At 37.3% G+C, this 16710-nt stretch overlaps 1 protein-coding gene and 1 pseudogene across 1 annotated transcript in view; one reads left to right on the top strand and one right to left on the bottom strand.

The window, feature by feature from the left end:
* The window catches only part of PHF3 (PHD finger protein 3), a 92534-nt gene that overhangs the window by 10829 nt on the left and 64995 nt on the right, over positions 1-16710 (bottom strand). The window contains exons 6-10 of the mRNA XM_006163540.3: positions 13094-13241; positions 12854-13010; positions 10849-10965; positions 10135-10266; positions 6611-6746 (exon numbers count right to left, since the gene is read on the bottom strand). Coding sequence (XP_006163602.1) covers positions 6611-6746; positions 10135-10266; positions 10849-10965; positions 12854-13010; positions 13094-13241 — 690 coding nt within the window. The remainder of the gene's footprint in view (positions 1-6610; positions 6747-10134; positions 10267-10848; positions 10966-12853; positions 13011-13093; positions 13242-16710) is intronic.
* On the top strand, positions 1714-2081 carry LOC102474344 (eukaryotic translation initiation factor 1 pseudogene; annotated as a pseudogene).

Here is a 16710-nt window from a genome sequence, read left to right as displayed (position 1 = left end):
TTGCCAACCTTCTGTTACATGCAGGGATTTAAGCTTAATGAAATGCAATTTATAACACACTGCGCAGGATTCTAATTATAATATATTAAGTTCCCTTTCAGATCATTTTATAAGTATTTCCTAAATGTGAAAGATATGAGTAACTATAGACTAGCTAATTCTTCTCTTTGGAATGTAAAAAATTAGGAAAAAGGGATAAGCAATTCAGAGAAGCTAAAATGAACATATTCTAACTAAAACTTAAAATTAGTTCCTTAATTCCATGATAATTGCTTTAATTCAACTACGTCAAATACCAGCAGTCTGGAGAAGAACTGAGCAAATCCGTATCCTATAGTGTTATACACAGCAGTTCATGACTATGAACATGCAGTGCAGTGCTACTTACAAAATACAAGAAACATTAGTAAAGTTTAGAAAATTACATTGGTTCTGAACTATACATTAGGAAGGAAAAAAAAATCAAACTTTCTGAAAATAGACCTAGTCTACTATTATTTTACAAATGTCCTTGTGTGCTATTGTTAAATTTGTACATATAGTCATTTGTTGTTTAACAGAGAAACTTCTGAGAAATAAATCATTAGATGATTTTGTCATGTAGGATCCCTATTGAAGGTATTTACACAAACCTAAATGGTATAGACTATTACAGGTAGGATATATGGTATACAGCCTATTGCTTCGTTGCATATACTGGCAGTTACCGAAGAAAACCTCATTATGTGGTATGTGACTCTGCATGTCTGCATTTTTTTGTTTCATATAAATAACTGGAACCAAAGTTTTACAAAACCATACTTCCCGTTATGTAAGTACAATTCACGGTGATATTTTCTAGTCTCTGCTTGTGTTTGTTTTGAAGCACTGGTCACTACTCATTAAACTCATTTCACACCTACTGCTAAGTTATGATCTGAAGTCTGAGTAGCAATGGCTGTAAGACACTCCAAATATGATCTCCTAAGTATCTCTTTAACCAAATCATGTGCCTCTCCTGTTTTCTTTTTTTAACTTTATTTATTTCATGCGAGAGAGAAGAGAGAGTCAGGCAACCTCAACAAGGTTTTTTTTCGTTTGTTTTAAATAAAGAATTACCTATTTCATTGTATTTATTTATTATTACTCAATGACCAGAGAGAAAGAGAAAGGAAGAGTGAAAAAGCAAGCTGCCAGGCCCAGGAATCGAACCACAGTTGGCCATGTGGGAGTCCAGTGCCTTAGCCACCACTCCACCTGCTGGCCCCCCCAACAGGGTTTTTATGCCACAATCCTACTCCTAGCCTCAGCCAGACAGGCTCACACGCACCCATCATGTACAGGGAGACCTGGGGACGCAAGTCAAGGGCCTACATCACAGAACATTGTGTTACCCCTTTGCCAATGTAGTTTGCCATCTCTCTTCCCATTATCTAGAAAAGCATTCCTCTCTCTCTTTGCAGGCACACTTTTCAACCTTTGTTTCAGCTTATATATAAACTCCTCAACCAAGTCTCAATTAATCTCCCACATGTATATACCATCTAGGATAGGTTCTCTCACTGAACATATCTAAAATAACTGGACTTCCATAACTTAAATAGTCACCTGCCATAGTCACTGAGCAGCTACTGAGGACTCAGCTGACTCCCATTTGAGCTCCCATTAGCTGCCTGCCTTCTCCCCTGCTGCCTTCTGCAGGCCATTTCCACCGAAGAAAAGGAATCATATAGTATGTCTGTTATCCAGAACCCCCACTCTTTCAACCCTTTTGCTGATGATACAAGTAAAGGTGATAACCTCCTTCCTCTGGCACTGAGAATTAGTCATAACCATGTAAGGATCTAATAGAGAAAAAACAGGAAGATCCTTACTACTATCCAAGGAATTACTGATGATTACAATAAAAGGAAACTAGTGAAGATGTTTAAGAATTTGCCTGCAATGGTACTGTAATTGATCATCCAGAACATGAACAAGTAATTCAGCTACGGGGTGACCAGTGCAAGAACAGATGCCAGTTCCTCATAGAGACTGGACTGGCTAAGGACGATCAGCTGAATGTTTGTGGGTTTCACTGCTTGTGCCTCACTGAAGTTTAAGTGAAGATTTCCTTGTAATGAGCAGAATTTCCCTTCTGCTCTCTGTCATAAGTTTAAACACTTCATGGTTTATATAACGTAACCACTTAGAGTCTGCTTTTAACTTGTACTACTATAACACCTACATGCAGTAAATGGAAAAGAACTATGCTGTCTAGTCTTGAAGCCCATCATTTCAACAGAGGTCAAGGAATTGGTGCCTGGCAGTGTCCAGCCTGAAACAAAGCAATAACATAATGCTTCTGCTAAGCTCAGAGTTCTAAGACCATAGACAACTCTGCCAGAAGGTCCTTGTCTGTCCTTCTAGCAGTGTTCTCTGCCATAAGAGAGTTCATCTACCTGAACATCCCTCCATGAATCTGAAAGGAAAAGATGGGCTAAGTAGCAATGGCAGTTATACCTAATGAAAGAGCTCTTGGTAGTAAAACACCCCCTTGGTGTCTCCAACCTGGCAAGGCAGGGAAAGCTTAGAGAGGCCACCTTTCCTCTAGTGAGGATGACAAGAGATCTGACTTGCTACTATATTCTTTCTGACCAGACATATTCTAGCTAGAGGATGTCCAAACACCAGAACGTGAGACCAGTCTTCTATCACTGTTAAACTGACAAGAGAACAAGTTTCAAACTGATGTTACGATCATGTAGCTAGCTCCAGTTTGCAACTTACCAACAACAGCTGCCCAATGCCATATGAAGTAACAAACTGTTTTTTCATTTTCTTTTCCCTGTCAGTTTTAATGCTACATAATGTATTTAAATTCTTAAATAAAAGTTGTTTTCAGAAACAGACAAAAAATAATCACCTGCCAGTCTTTACCAGTCAAATATGGTTTCTCTTAAAACCTGGGTCAGACGTTTTCACCACCATTATTTACTATACACAGAAAAGTGCCTGACAAGAAAAGCTCAATGTCTATTTGCTGAAGAATAACCAAGATTAGATTATGAAAGAAAAAGCAATTCAGAACAAAAGACCCAGAGTAGGCAACACAATACTCAAAGATATACAAGAAAATGTGATGACTGATATTACCCAACTTAAAGACTTAAAATAAAGTTAGGAAATCAAGACACTGTGGTATTAGCAAAACAATAAACAATGCAACAGAACAGAAAAGCAAAAAATAGACTCACATAAATATAGTCAACTGCTCTTTGACAAAGGGGCAAATGCACACAATTGAGTGAAAATGGTGCTAGGAAACTAGATGTCTACAAGCCAAAAAAAATCCAAACTATACACCCTTCCATCCTTTGCAAAATTCAAAATGAGTCAAAAACCTAAAAGTAAAATGCAAAACAATAAAACTCATAGAAAAAAACATAGTAGAGACTTTAGATAACCCTGGGTATGGCAATGACTTTTTTTTTTAAATAGCCACAGGATACATACATTCACCAGAGAGAGGAAGAGAGAGAAAGAAAAGTCCCTATAATGGGGTGGTGTTGTGCCACAATCCCTTCTATTTCTCTTATCTGTTGAGATTTTGGGCACATATGACACCCACCTAGTGTATTTTTTTAAGCCATCAGGGTTAGGATTCAAACCTCATTTGGCCATATAGGACCCAGCTCCCTTAACCACTAGGCCACAATGCTAGCCTATGACAATGACTTTTTACATACAATATTAAAGGTATAATCCATGAATTGATAAACTGAGCCCAATAAAATAAAAAAATTCTGCTATGTAAGAGACAATGTGAATAGATTGGAAATAAAAGCCAGACTGAGAAACTATTTGCAAAAGACACACATGATAAGGCATTGCCACCCAAAATATACAAAGAAAAAATTATTGGGGCCAGTAGGTGGCATGTTGGTTAAGGTGCTGAATTCCCACATGCTCAACAGTGGCTCAAGTCCCAGAACTACAGGCTTGCTTTCTTACTTTCTCCCTCTCTCTGGTGAGCACGTATGCCCTACAGCAAATTAAAAAATAACGATAAAAATAAATCATTAAATACACCCTTCCATCCTTTGCAAAATTCAAAATGAGTCAAAAACCTAAAAGTAAAATGCAAAACAATAAAACTCATAGAAAAAAACATAGTAGAGACTTTAGATAACCCTGGGTATGGCAATGACTTTTTTTTTTAAATAGCCACAGGATACATACATTCACCAGAGAGAGGAAGAGAGAGAAAGAAAAGTCCCTATAATGGGGTGGTGTTGTGCCACAATCCCTTCTATTTCTCTTATCTGTTGAGATTTTGGGCACATATGACACCCACCTAGTGTATTTTTTTAAGCCATCAGGGTTAGGATTCAAACCTCATTTGGCCATATAGGACCCAGCTCCCTTAACCACTAGGCCACAATGCTAGCCTATGACAATGACTTTTTACATACAATATTAAAGGTATAATCCATGAATTGATAAACTGAGCCCAATAAAATAAAAAAATTCTGCTATGTAAGAGACAATGTGAATAGATTGGAAATAAAAGCCAGACTGAGAAACTATTTGCAAAAGACACACATGATAAGGCATTGCCACCCAAAATATACAAAGAAAAAATTATTGGGGCCAGTAGGTGGCATGTTGGTTAAGGTGCTGAATTCCCACATGCTCAACAGTGGCTCAAGTCCCAGAACTACAGGCTTGCTTTCTTACTTTCTCCCTCTCTCTGGTGAGCACGTATGCCCTACAGCAAATTAAAAAATAACGATAAAAATAAATCATTAAAAAAATATTCTTATGTTCAACAATAACAGTTTTGCAAGGGATGGAAACTGTGCAGTTTAGCCCAAGTCTTTAACAGATACTTTATCAAAGTAGACATACAAACAGCAATAACCACATGAAAAGATGTTGTTTCTCAAGAAAATGCAAAGTTAACAACAATGGAATACTACTGAAACAGACCAAGATCCAGAACACGAAACACCAAATGCTGATAAGCATGTGGAATAGCAGGAGCTCTAATGCACTATTAGTGGGAATGCAAAATGGTATGGTCACTTTGGAAAAGTTTGATGGGTTTCTTACAAAAAGAAACATACTCTTATAATATGCTCTAGCAATTGTGCTTCTCAGTATTTACCCAAAAAAGTTGCAAATTCATAACCAAAAACCTGTACACAGATGCTTATAGCAGTTTCATTAGTGCAAACTTTGAAGTTCACACAAATGTCTTTCAGTAAGTGAATGAATAAACAAATATGGTACATTCAGACAATCAAATGTTATTTAGTGTCAAAAAGAAATGAGCTATCAAACCAAGAAAAGACACAGGGGAAATTTAAATGCATATTACTAAGTAAAAGAAGTCAATGTGAAAATGAAACATACTACATGATTCCAACCATATGATATTCTGGAAAAGGCACAACTATGGAGATACAAAAAGATAGTGACTGCCAGGGGTTGGTGGGTAGTTGGGAGAAGTGCAAATAGGCAGAGTACAGAGGATTTTTAGAGAAAATACTCCACATGGTACTTTACTGTTGGATTCGTATCATTATGTATTTGTCCAAGTCCACAAAATATATAACATCAAGAGTGAACCTAATATAAACTATAGACTTTGGGCAATTAGGATGTGCTGATGTAAGTTCACCAACTATAACAAATGTACCACACTGGTGTGAGATGCTGATAATGAGGGAGCTATGTATATGCAGGGGGCAGGCGTTATAAGGGAATTTCTGTACTTTTCTCTCAATCTTGCTATGAAGCTAAAACTGCTCTAACTTTAGTTTTTTAAAAAAAGTAATTTCTGGGGAACAGCAGTTGGCATAATGCTGTCGCTGGACTCCCATGTAGTTGACCGTGGTTCAAGTCCCAGACCCAGTGGCTTAAACTCACACTGGGCACGTGTGCGTGTGTGTTCAAGATCCCGAGAGGAGAATAGAGGAGAAGGGATTGCAGCGTGGCCATCTCCGCTGGGGGTGATTTCTCACTTCCTGTCTCTCTCTGTCTTTCTGGTGAGCGCATGTGCCCTATAGTAAAAACTTCTCCAAAAAAAGAAAAAAAAAAGTAATTTCTGATTTTTTTGTTATACATATTAATAAAGTACGAATGTTATTTTATTTCTTCAGTTAGTAAATGAGACTGAATGATGCTGTCATAATAGTCCATAATTTCTAATATTCCTTTTTTCCTTATTAATTAACATATTTTTTTTAATTTGATCAGAGAGAGAGAGAGAGAAAGCAAGCTGCCAGGTCTAGGATTTGAACCATGGTCAACCATGTGGTAGTCCAATACCCTTAGCCACCACATCACCTGCCGGCCACTGATGTTCCTTCTAATGGTTAAATTCCTATCCTCTGACTCTGGCAAGGGTTGAAAAATTCAGATCACATAAAATACAATTAATTCTAGACAGTAAACTATACTGTAGTATCAAACTGTATCTTAATCATAAATATAAGTTACACAAAAATTTGCTACATCTCAGAGAGTGGGTGGATACTTTGCCACCAATTTTGGGAAAACAAAACCTACTTAAATGACTAATATTAGTATATACATATCTTCCTATGACAATAAATACAACATTTTAACAATAATTTCCAGTTACCTATGCAAATTTTGCAGTTAAGATCAAAAAGATGTTGCCTGTGTTGACCAGTGGTATCCTTGGACATAGAGTCAATCTCTTCTTTTTGTTTTTCAGATCCTTCTGGCTTTTCCAATGATTTATTGGCTGTAGGTTCCTAACATAAGTCAAAGTAAAAATTAGTTTCATCTGATAAATTTGGTTTCTATTATGAAAATCAATTTATATTTCACACTGACATTTTCCAAGATAAAACTGTTTACTATTTTATTATTGCTAGAGGGCACTTGCACTCACCAGAGGAAAAAAGAAAACAGAGAGGAAAGAGAAGAAGCACCCCTCAATGGGGCCTGGTCACAGAGAGATGGCCCAACTCCTCTATCCTGTTGGGATTTGGGGCACACACGCACAAGTGCCTAGCATGTTTCTCAGGTCACCAGGAATAGGACTCACACTGCAGTCAGCCACATGAATCCAGCTTCCTTTAACCATTAGGCTGTGGGGTCAGTTCGTGACCCAGCATCCTGAAGAACATGCTAGGTATGTGTGCTTGCATGTATCCCCGAGGTCCCAAGAGAAGAATGGCAGGAGGAACTGCAGCATGGCCATACCCCCATGGAGAGGCAGAAGGTGATTTCTCACTTTCCCTCTCTGTCTCCAGCAAGCACACACACCCTTTCGCAAAAAAATCTAAACCATAACAAAACAAAAACTAAACTAAATGTAAGCTATTAATTATGACTTAAAAGATAGTGAAAAGCAAAACGCTCCTCACTCTTTATGACTTCTAAAAAGATTTCAAATTACTTCCTCACTGATCCTTAAACATGAGAAAACCACACCAGCTCTCAAATTACAATCCAAGAAGCTCCTACAGAGCTCTCAGCCTGGTAAGGAATTCACTCAATCAAAGCACTCTAAGAATCTCCATTGTAACAAGTGTTTAACTGTTATCTGTAACAAAAATGGTCTGTAATACTTAGAAATACTACTAAGAATACTAAGAAATACTACTATAAAACCAGTAAGCCAATAAAAAAATCAGCTACTTTACAATGGTTACATTTTTTTAAAAATTCTTTCTTCTACTTAAGGAACATTAGGCAAATAAATCATTTCTGAATCTTTAAATCTGTGCTGAAAACATGACACATATTATCTTTACCTGAATCTCCATGGTTGCTTCCTGTTCTTTCATGGGGGCATCACTTTCAATTTCTATTTCACCTTTATGAGTTATCTTAGTGATTGGTCGTCTTTCCACTTCCCTCTGTTCTTTCTCAATCATCTCTATGGTCTGACAGAAAATATTTAAAATTTTTTTTATTAAGTTTTCATAAAAATTCAGTTTGTTGCACAAACATGACACTCCAGTTACTTCTGAAACAGCACCACATAACATGATAGTTCTATGAACATAAACAATTGTACATGGCAATTCGGGTCTGGTTTTATCAATAAATTAGTCATAGGAAAAAAAAACCCTGATTTTTCAGAGCTTTTGAACAATAAGTGATAGGGGATTATAAACCTGGACAAATTTTTATTCTGATTTAATACATCTGGCTATAGAGATTACTAATATTCATAGTATCTTCAAATTATGCTGCTGAAATGTACAAATGTGATTAAGAAAAGATGCACCCCTTTTCTCATTTTTCTGATTTACAAAACATAACACAAAACAATATGACTCTGTAACCTGGTAACCTGAGGAAATGGAAGAAAAAAACTGTAGAGATCAGGAAAAACAGAATTAAAGAAGAAAACAAGGTCTGTATTCCTATGCACTCTGTGTCAAATTACCTCTGTATAATCTTCTGTTAAAGGCTGAAAAATACAATATGATAGTCAAAAGTGTATATACAAATAATCTTACATGTCTGTTTTCTCTTCGTCTCCAGGCTGCTAACTCTTTTGAAGCTAGTTCTTCTGGACTCATTCTTATAAGATGATCTGGGGTTACTTCTCCTTTTAATACCTTTTTAAATAATATCTGGAAGGATTTAAAAGTTAAAAAAATAAAAAAAGAGGCAAACATTTAAAAAAATAGGAGCTGTACAGAAATGTGTAATAAATGAAGATTTAATTTTGAAGCCTGATTCGCAAGTATTTAATGATTTATACATTACCTACAACATGGAGAATAAATGATAGCTTTGTACTCTAGGAAATTAGCAACAAAACATATATTTGGGGACCAGCAGATGGCATAATGGTTACATTACTGGACTCCCACATAGTCAACCATGGTTAGAGTTCTAGATCTGGTGGCTTTAAAATCATGCCAGGCATGTGTGCATGAATGTCCAAGATCCCAAGAGGAGAATGGAAGAGAAAGGACTGCGAGATGGCCATCCCACTGCGGGATGATTTCTCACTTTCTGTCTTTGTCTCTCTGGTGACAAAAATGGCAAAAAATCTCTCTTAAAAAAATTTCACATAAAAATCAATACACACACACACACACATACACACAAGGCAGGCATATTTTTGAACTGTGTAGTTGGCCATGTGGGATCCAGCCCCTTTAACCACCACACCACTAGTTGGCCCCATATTTTTAGGATTTTTACACAATTAAATCCTGACAGAACTGGAAGGGATTCCAGAGCAAAAAACTAACTACAAGAAACTGTTTACTATTTTATTATTGCTAGAGGGCACTTGCACTCACCAGAGGAAAAAAGAAAACAGAGAGGAAAGAGAAGAAGCACCCCTCAATGGGGCCTGGTCACAGAGAGATGGCCCAACTCCTCTATCCTGTTGGGATTTGGGGCACACACGCACAAGTGCCTAGCATGTTTCTCAGGTCACCAGGAATAGGACTCACACTGCAGTCAGCCACATGAATCCAGCTTCCTTTAACCATTAGGCTGTGGGGTCAGTTCGTGACCCAGCATCCTGAAGAACATGCTAGGTATGTGTGCTTGCATGTATCCCCGAGGTCCCAAGAGAAGAATGGCAGGAGGAACTGCAGCATGGCCATACCCCCATGGAGAGGCAGAAGGTGATTTCTCACTTTCCCTCTCTGTCTCCAGCAAGCACACACACCCTTTCGCAAAAAAATCTAAACCATAACAAAACAAAAACTAAACTAAATGTAAGCTATTAATTATGACTTAAAAGATAGTGAAAAGCAAAACGCTCCTCACTCTTTATGACTTCTAAAAAGATTTCAAATTACTTCCTCACTGATCCTTAAACATGAGAAAACCACACCAGCTCTCAAATTACAATCCAAGAAGCTCCTACAGAGCTCTCAGCCTGGTAAGGAATTCACTCAATCAAAGCACTCTAAGAATCTCCATTGTAACAAGTGTTTAACTGTTATCTGTAACAAAAATGGTCTGTAATACTTAGAAATACTACTAAGAATACTAAGAAATACTACTATAAAACCAGTAAGCCAATAAAAAAATCAGCTACTTTACAATGGTTACATTTTTTTAAAAATTCTTTCTTCTACTTAAGGAACATTAGGCAAATAAATCATTTCTGAATCTTTAAATCTGTGCTGAAAACATGACACATATTATCTTTACCTGAATCTCCATGGTTGCTTCCTGTTCTTTCATGGGGGCATCACTTTCAATTTCTATTTCACCTTTATGAGTTATCTTAGTGATTGGTCGTCTTTCCACTTCCCTCTGTTCTTTCTCAATCATCTCTATGGTCTGACAGAAAATATTTAAAATTTTTTTTATTAAGTTTTCATAAAAATTCAGTTTGTTGCACAAACATGACACTCCAGTTACTTCTGAAACAGCACCACATAACATGATAGTTCTATGAACATAAACAATTGTACATGGCAATTCGGGTCTGGTTTTATCAATAAATTAGTCATAGGAAAAAAAAACCCTGATTTTTCAGAGCTTTTGAACAATAAGTGATAGGGGATTATAAACCTGGACAAATTTTTATTCTGATTTAATACATCTGGCTATAGAGATTACTAATATTCATAGTATCTTCAAATTATGCTGCTGAAATGTACAAATGTGATTAAGAAAAGATGCACCCCTTTTCTCATTTTTCTGATTTACAAAACATAACACAAAACAATATGACTCTGTAACCTGGTAACCTGAGGAAATGGAAGAAAAAAACTGTAGAGATCAGGAAAAACAGAATTAAAGAAGAAAACAAGGTCTGTATTCCTATGCACTCTGTGTCAAATTACCTCTGTATAATCTTCTGTTAAAGGCTGAAAAATACAATATGATAGTCAAAAGTGTATATACAAATAATCTTACATGTCTGTTTTCTCTTCGTCTCCAGGCTGCTAACTCTTTTGAAGCTAGTTCTTCTGGACTCATTCTTATAAGATGATCTGGGGTTACTTCTCCTTTTAATACCTTTTTAAATAATATCTGGAAGGATTTAAAAGTTAAAAAAATAAAAAAAGAGGCAAACATTTAAAAAAATAGGAGCTGTACAGAAATGTGTAATAAATGAAGATTTAATTTTGAAGCCTGATTCGCAAGTATTTAATGATTTATACATTACCTACAACATGGAGAATAAATGATAGCTTTGTACTCTAGGAAATTAGCAACAAAACATATATTTGGGGACCAGCAGATGGCATAATGGTTACATTACTGGACTCCCACATAGTCAACCATGGTTAGAGTTCTAGATCTGGTGGCTTTAAAATCATGCCAGGCATGTGTGCATGAATGTCCAAGATCCCAAGAGGAGAATGGAAGAGAAAGGACTGCGAGATGGCCATCCCACTGCGGGATGATTTCTCACTTTCTGTCTTTGTCTCTCTGGTGACAAAAATGGCAAAAAATCTCTCTTAAAAAAATTTCACATAAAAATCAATACACACACACACACACATACACACAAGGCAGGCATATTTTTGAACTGTGTAGTTGGCCATGTGGGATCCAGCCCCTTTAACCACCACACCACTAGTTGGCCCCATATTTTTAGGATTTTTACACAATTAAATCCTGACAGAACTGGAAGGGATTCCAGAGCAAAAAACTAACTACAAGAAACAAAGCTTTAAAACATCTTTATTTGCTTGGGGGGAAAAAAAAACCTTAAAAATTTACGAAGTATCTGATCCCCTGGGCCATGATATCAGATTGTACAATGTAGATGTTTCCTTAAGTAGTTACTCAAGAAAATGCCTCAAGCCACATACTGTAGCAAATATCCTTACAAAAACTGCCATCACTTATATGAAAGTCTTGTATGCAAGAAAGCTGCATCTACTGGGTCATTGGAAATGTCATCACTATTTTTCTATGCAAAAATGCATCATGACTTTTCCGACAACCCAATAATTTTACATTTTTAATCTAGAGTCATCTGTAGCAAAAATTCCAGGTGAACCTCTGTAAACTTCACACAAAAGAGATAAACTGCAAGTTGAACTTTTACAATATTCACTGACATCATTTTCGCTTAGTGTAATATTCAAAGGCCAAAATCCTTTTGCACACACAGCTTTTAGATTTCCTATAAGTCTCAAACAAAACAATCTCAGGGAAAGATTGGGGGTTCAGTTCATGTTTACCCCACTGCTAAAAGATATTTACATCTAAAGTTACATTTAATTAGCAAAAATTACTTAGTTTCCTAAGGGATACAGCTCTATTTTCGGATTTAAATAAAAAGTAACAATATAGTGTTATGAATTTTAACCTGAGATTTTAAATATATATGAATTTTTAAATTAATTACAATGTACAAAAAAACAGTAAATTCATATAAATTTTTCTTTTTTGGAGAGATTTTCACTATAGAGCATGTGCTCTCACCAGACAGACAGAGAGAGACATAGAAACTGAAAGCGAGAAATCACCCCCCAGAGGGGATGGTCACGCCGCAATCCCTTCTCTTCCATTCTCCTCTCGGGATCTTGGGCACACACGCACATGCGCCCGGCGTGAGTTTTAAGCCCCTGGGTCTGGGACGCGAACCGCGGTCGACTACGTGGGAGTCCAGCGGCATAGCCATTACGCTAACTGCTGGTTCCCATATAAATTTGGTTAAGACATTTTTAGCATTTCCAAAGACTCACTGTATAACCATCCATTACTATGCAGACAGAATTCTTAACTCAGTAGCAAACAAACTTTATTAAAATTATATATAAATTACATCTAAACCAAGAAGCAATTTTATGACCTCAGTCACCTTAATAAATTAGATGTTTTATTGTACTACAATCTATGGTCCTCCATGTGTTCAGTGAAATTGGAAACACAGTATCTACAGACAAGATAAAAACGTACTTACATTGTTTTTAGGATCTTTCAGATTGAACATCAAACTTCTATATTTGTTCTTGTATTTAGCATCAGTGTCCCGAAAAAAAGAGAAAAGCTCTTTTTCAATTTTTGTTGCAACTTTGGCTGCTTTTTCCTCTGGTACCTTCAAATTTGAGTCTGTAAGTCTTAAAATGAAAACAATCAATTATTTTCAAACATACAAAGTACATATTATTCAATTTTCTATTATAACAATAATATATGTTACCTTTTCATGAGAATATCTTTCAGAGAATGCCTCACACTCTGTCTGATCTGATCTGTAGAAGGCTTGGAAGCAGCAGCAGCAGGAGGATGCACGTTAGGCACTCCTTTTTCAACTTTCTTCTTCTTCATCTCTTGTTTCTCATGAGTACCTAATTTAAGTAAATATCTAAATTCATTAAATTGCTTTTAAAAAGATATTTTCCTTTTTAATGCATAATATAAATTTATAAACAAAATGAACTGATCAAAGGTTACTAAAAAACATGGGCAAAATGGAGCAGTGGTAAAATGTAATGATCTATGAGGCAATTCTACATGGGAAGATTCCCAGTTCAAACCTGGAGACCTCATCCAGTACAGCAGGCAGACATGTCCATGATCATGGGCTGCCTAAAGGCTGAGGGTGGACCCAGCATTGGGACCTTATTTGGGCTACTGTGAGCCTGTCTACATGCCTCTCTTACTCATGGAAAAAATAAACTTCTAAAAGGATAATTACAAGGCAGCACGTTGTGTGGTGGTTAAGGTGGCTGAATCCTGTATGACCTACTGAGCATTTCAAGTTTCAAAACTGATGGCTTGAAAAACACATTGGGTGCATGTGCATGTGTTCCCAAGACCATTCTACATGGGGAGGCGCTGTCTCACCCACCCTGGTCTTTGTCTCTCCAGTAAGCACATGCACCCTCGAGCAAAATAAAAAAATTAAATTAAATTTTAAAAATAAAAAAGATCACAACCTGCAATCCATAAGAAAATAGAACTAAAAATGAAATTCTATTTAAAATAGTGACTAAAGGGCCCGAGAGCAGCATAGTGGTTGGGCCGTTGGACTCCTCCATGACCAACCACAGTTCAAGTCATGGACCTAGCAGCTTGAGATTTACCCTAGCCATGTATGTGTATTTGCCCAAAGTCCCAGATGGAGAATAGTAGAGAAGGGAATGTGGCATGGCCACTCCTAGTGTGGGATGGAGTGACTTCTTGCCTTCTCTGTCTCTGTCTCTCTGGCAAGCACACACACCACATAGCAAAAATCTCTCTCTACAGATAAAATAGTTTCTAAAAAAAACGGCCCTTAAACTATAAAATACATATATTTTTTTTCCCAATTTAGACAATGACATTACGAACTAGTTACTTTCTGCATACACACATTAATTTTTAACAAAGCTATTTAGAAAATTTGATGTGAACTTATTATATGAGTAGATAATTCAATGACCTTAATAATGCCACAAAATTGATAGATCTTGGGACCAGCAGTTAGCGTAATTGGCTATGTTGCTGAACTCCCACGTAGCTGACCTTGGTTCAAGTCCCAGACCTGGTGGCTTAAACTCACACCGGGTGTGTGTGCGTGCGTGCCCAAGATCCTAAGAGGAGAATGGAGGAGAAGGGACCGCAGTGTGGCCATCCCCTGGGGGGTAATATCTCACTTTCTGGTGAGCGTACGCATCCTATAGCAAAAACCTCTCAAAAAAAAAAAATAGATCTCTATTGGTTTTAATTGTGCTTGACATTATTAACTTGAATACTAAGCTTTTAAATAATTCTTAATTCTAGTAATACTAATTCTCACACATCTTGAAAATCTGTGTCAAACATCCCACACTCTGACCTATCAACCATCCCATTTATTCTAGAATCTTCTCATTCCAACAGTCTAAATCTCATTTTTTACCATCTCCATGTTCTCACTTTCTCTCAGAATCAACTTTGATTATAGTGCAACACATTTACCACACCCTTGCAACTTAACACCTTTAGGTTCTCTCCTTAAAACTTCTGTTTGTGCAGGGGATCAGCAGTTAGCGTAATGGCTATGCCGCTGGACTCCCACGTAGTCGACCGCGGTTCGAGTCCTGGACCTGGTGGCTTAAACTCATGCCGGGCACGTGTGCATGCGTGCCCAAGATCCCAAGAGGAGAATGGAGGAGAAGGGATTGCGGCGTGACCGTCCCCCCTGGGGGGTGATTTCTCGCTTTCTATCTCTTTGTCTATTTCCTTCTCTCTCGAGAGCGCACACACCCTATAGTAAAAGAAAAAAATAAAATAAAATAAAACTCTCAAAAAAAAAAAAAAAAAAAAAAAAAAAACACCTTCTGTTTGTGCAGACCAGCAGGTGGCATGGTGGTTAAGATGCTGGAAACATCTACATGGCCGACCATGGTTTGAGTCCTGGACCTGGTGGCTTACTTTCTCACTTTCCCTCTCTCTCTCTGGTCAAATTAAAATAAATGAATGAATAAATAAAATTAAATTAAATAATTAAAAAAAAACCTTCTGTTTGCAAAGCCACACCTTCATTATGACAGTTCTTTTAGGATTCCCTCAAACAGGCTATAAACACCAACCAACGGTTAACTGGAGAAAAATAAGCATTGATATTGATAGATCTCATTTCAAATTTACAACCATAAATATCAAATAAGTACTCTACTTCTGTCCAATCAATTAAATTTTCCAACTTTGTTCTCCCACTTTTCAAGACATCTATTTTACACTTTTTTTCCTCTCTTCTCAAGCATCTCCTTTCAAACTTCAACCCTATTTGAAATGCTCATTTCATATTTTACTGAGAAAAAAGAAAACTGTCAGCAGTTACATCTTCCCATCGCCCAATCTCACTACCTGTATGAGTCCTCCTCCTACCACAAACAATCTTCCCTACTATTACAGTGCATGAACTGTCCCCTTACAAACTCCTCCATCCATGTGGAATGACTCCCATTCCCTCTTGTCTCTTCATGAATTTCACACTTCAACTATCATCTGTCTCTCCTACATCATCGCTTACTCTGTAATGCTCTCTACTGGATCATTTTTATTAGTCTTACAAACACACTATAGTATCTCCTTAAGAAAATATTTGTTGGGGGGCTGACAGATGGCGTAGTGGTTAAAAGCGCTGGATTCCCACATAGCTGACCGCAGTTCAAGTCTCAGACTTGGTGGCTTGCTTTCTCACTCTCTCTCTCTCTCTCTCTCACACACACACACACACACACACACACACACACTCACACACTCTGTTTCTCTCTAGGGGAAGGGGGAGGAGAACATACTTTCTTTTAGTCAGTGAGTAATAACATTTGGTGGAAAGTTCTCCTTTTTGGATTTAGCATTCAGTCTATTAGATGATGGATTTGATAAAAAGCTAGGAGGGCATAATAATATCAAATGTTAAGAAAGAAGTCAGATTTCTTATCAACTATGATTCACACATTTTGGCCTGAGGAATAAAAAGGACCGAAAGAACTCAAAACTTGATCTTTGTTTAAAACAGATCAGTTTTCTGATTTACTGGCCCAATTTTCCATGGATTCCAGCAACATCTATTTTGTCACTGTGGAAGATAAAAGGCTGCAGTGCTGAAAGTTTTGTGCTAAAGAAGTGATGAATGGAATACTCAAAGGCGAGCCCTGTCACCAGCAGAATAGATTCCTCTTAGGACCAGCAGTTAGCGTAATGGCTATGTCACTGGACTCCCAGGTAGTCGACCATGGTTCAAGTCCCAGACCCGGTGGCTTAAACTCACGCCGGCACCTGTGCATGCGTGCCCAAGATCCCAAGAGGAGAGGGGATTGCGGCATGGCCACCACCTCAGGCGAGGGA

This window comes from Tupaia chinensis, unplaced genomic scaffold (assembly GCF_000334495.1).
Source record: "Tupaia chinensis unplaced genomic scaffold, TupChi_1.0 Scaffold142543_1, whole genome shotgun sequence".
Classification (NCBI taxonomy): domain Eukaryota; kingdom Metazoa; phylum Chordata; class Mammalia; order Scandentia; family Tupaiidae; genus Tupaia; species Tupaia belangeri.
Note: the sequence above shows the minus strand (reverse complement) of the source record. Positions and strands in the feature narration are given on the sequence as shown.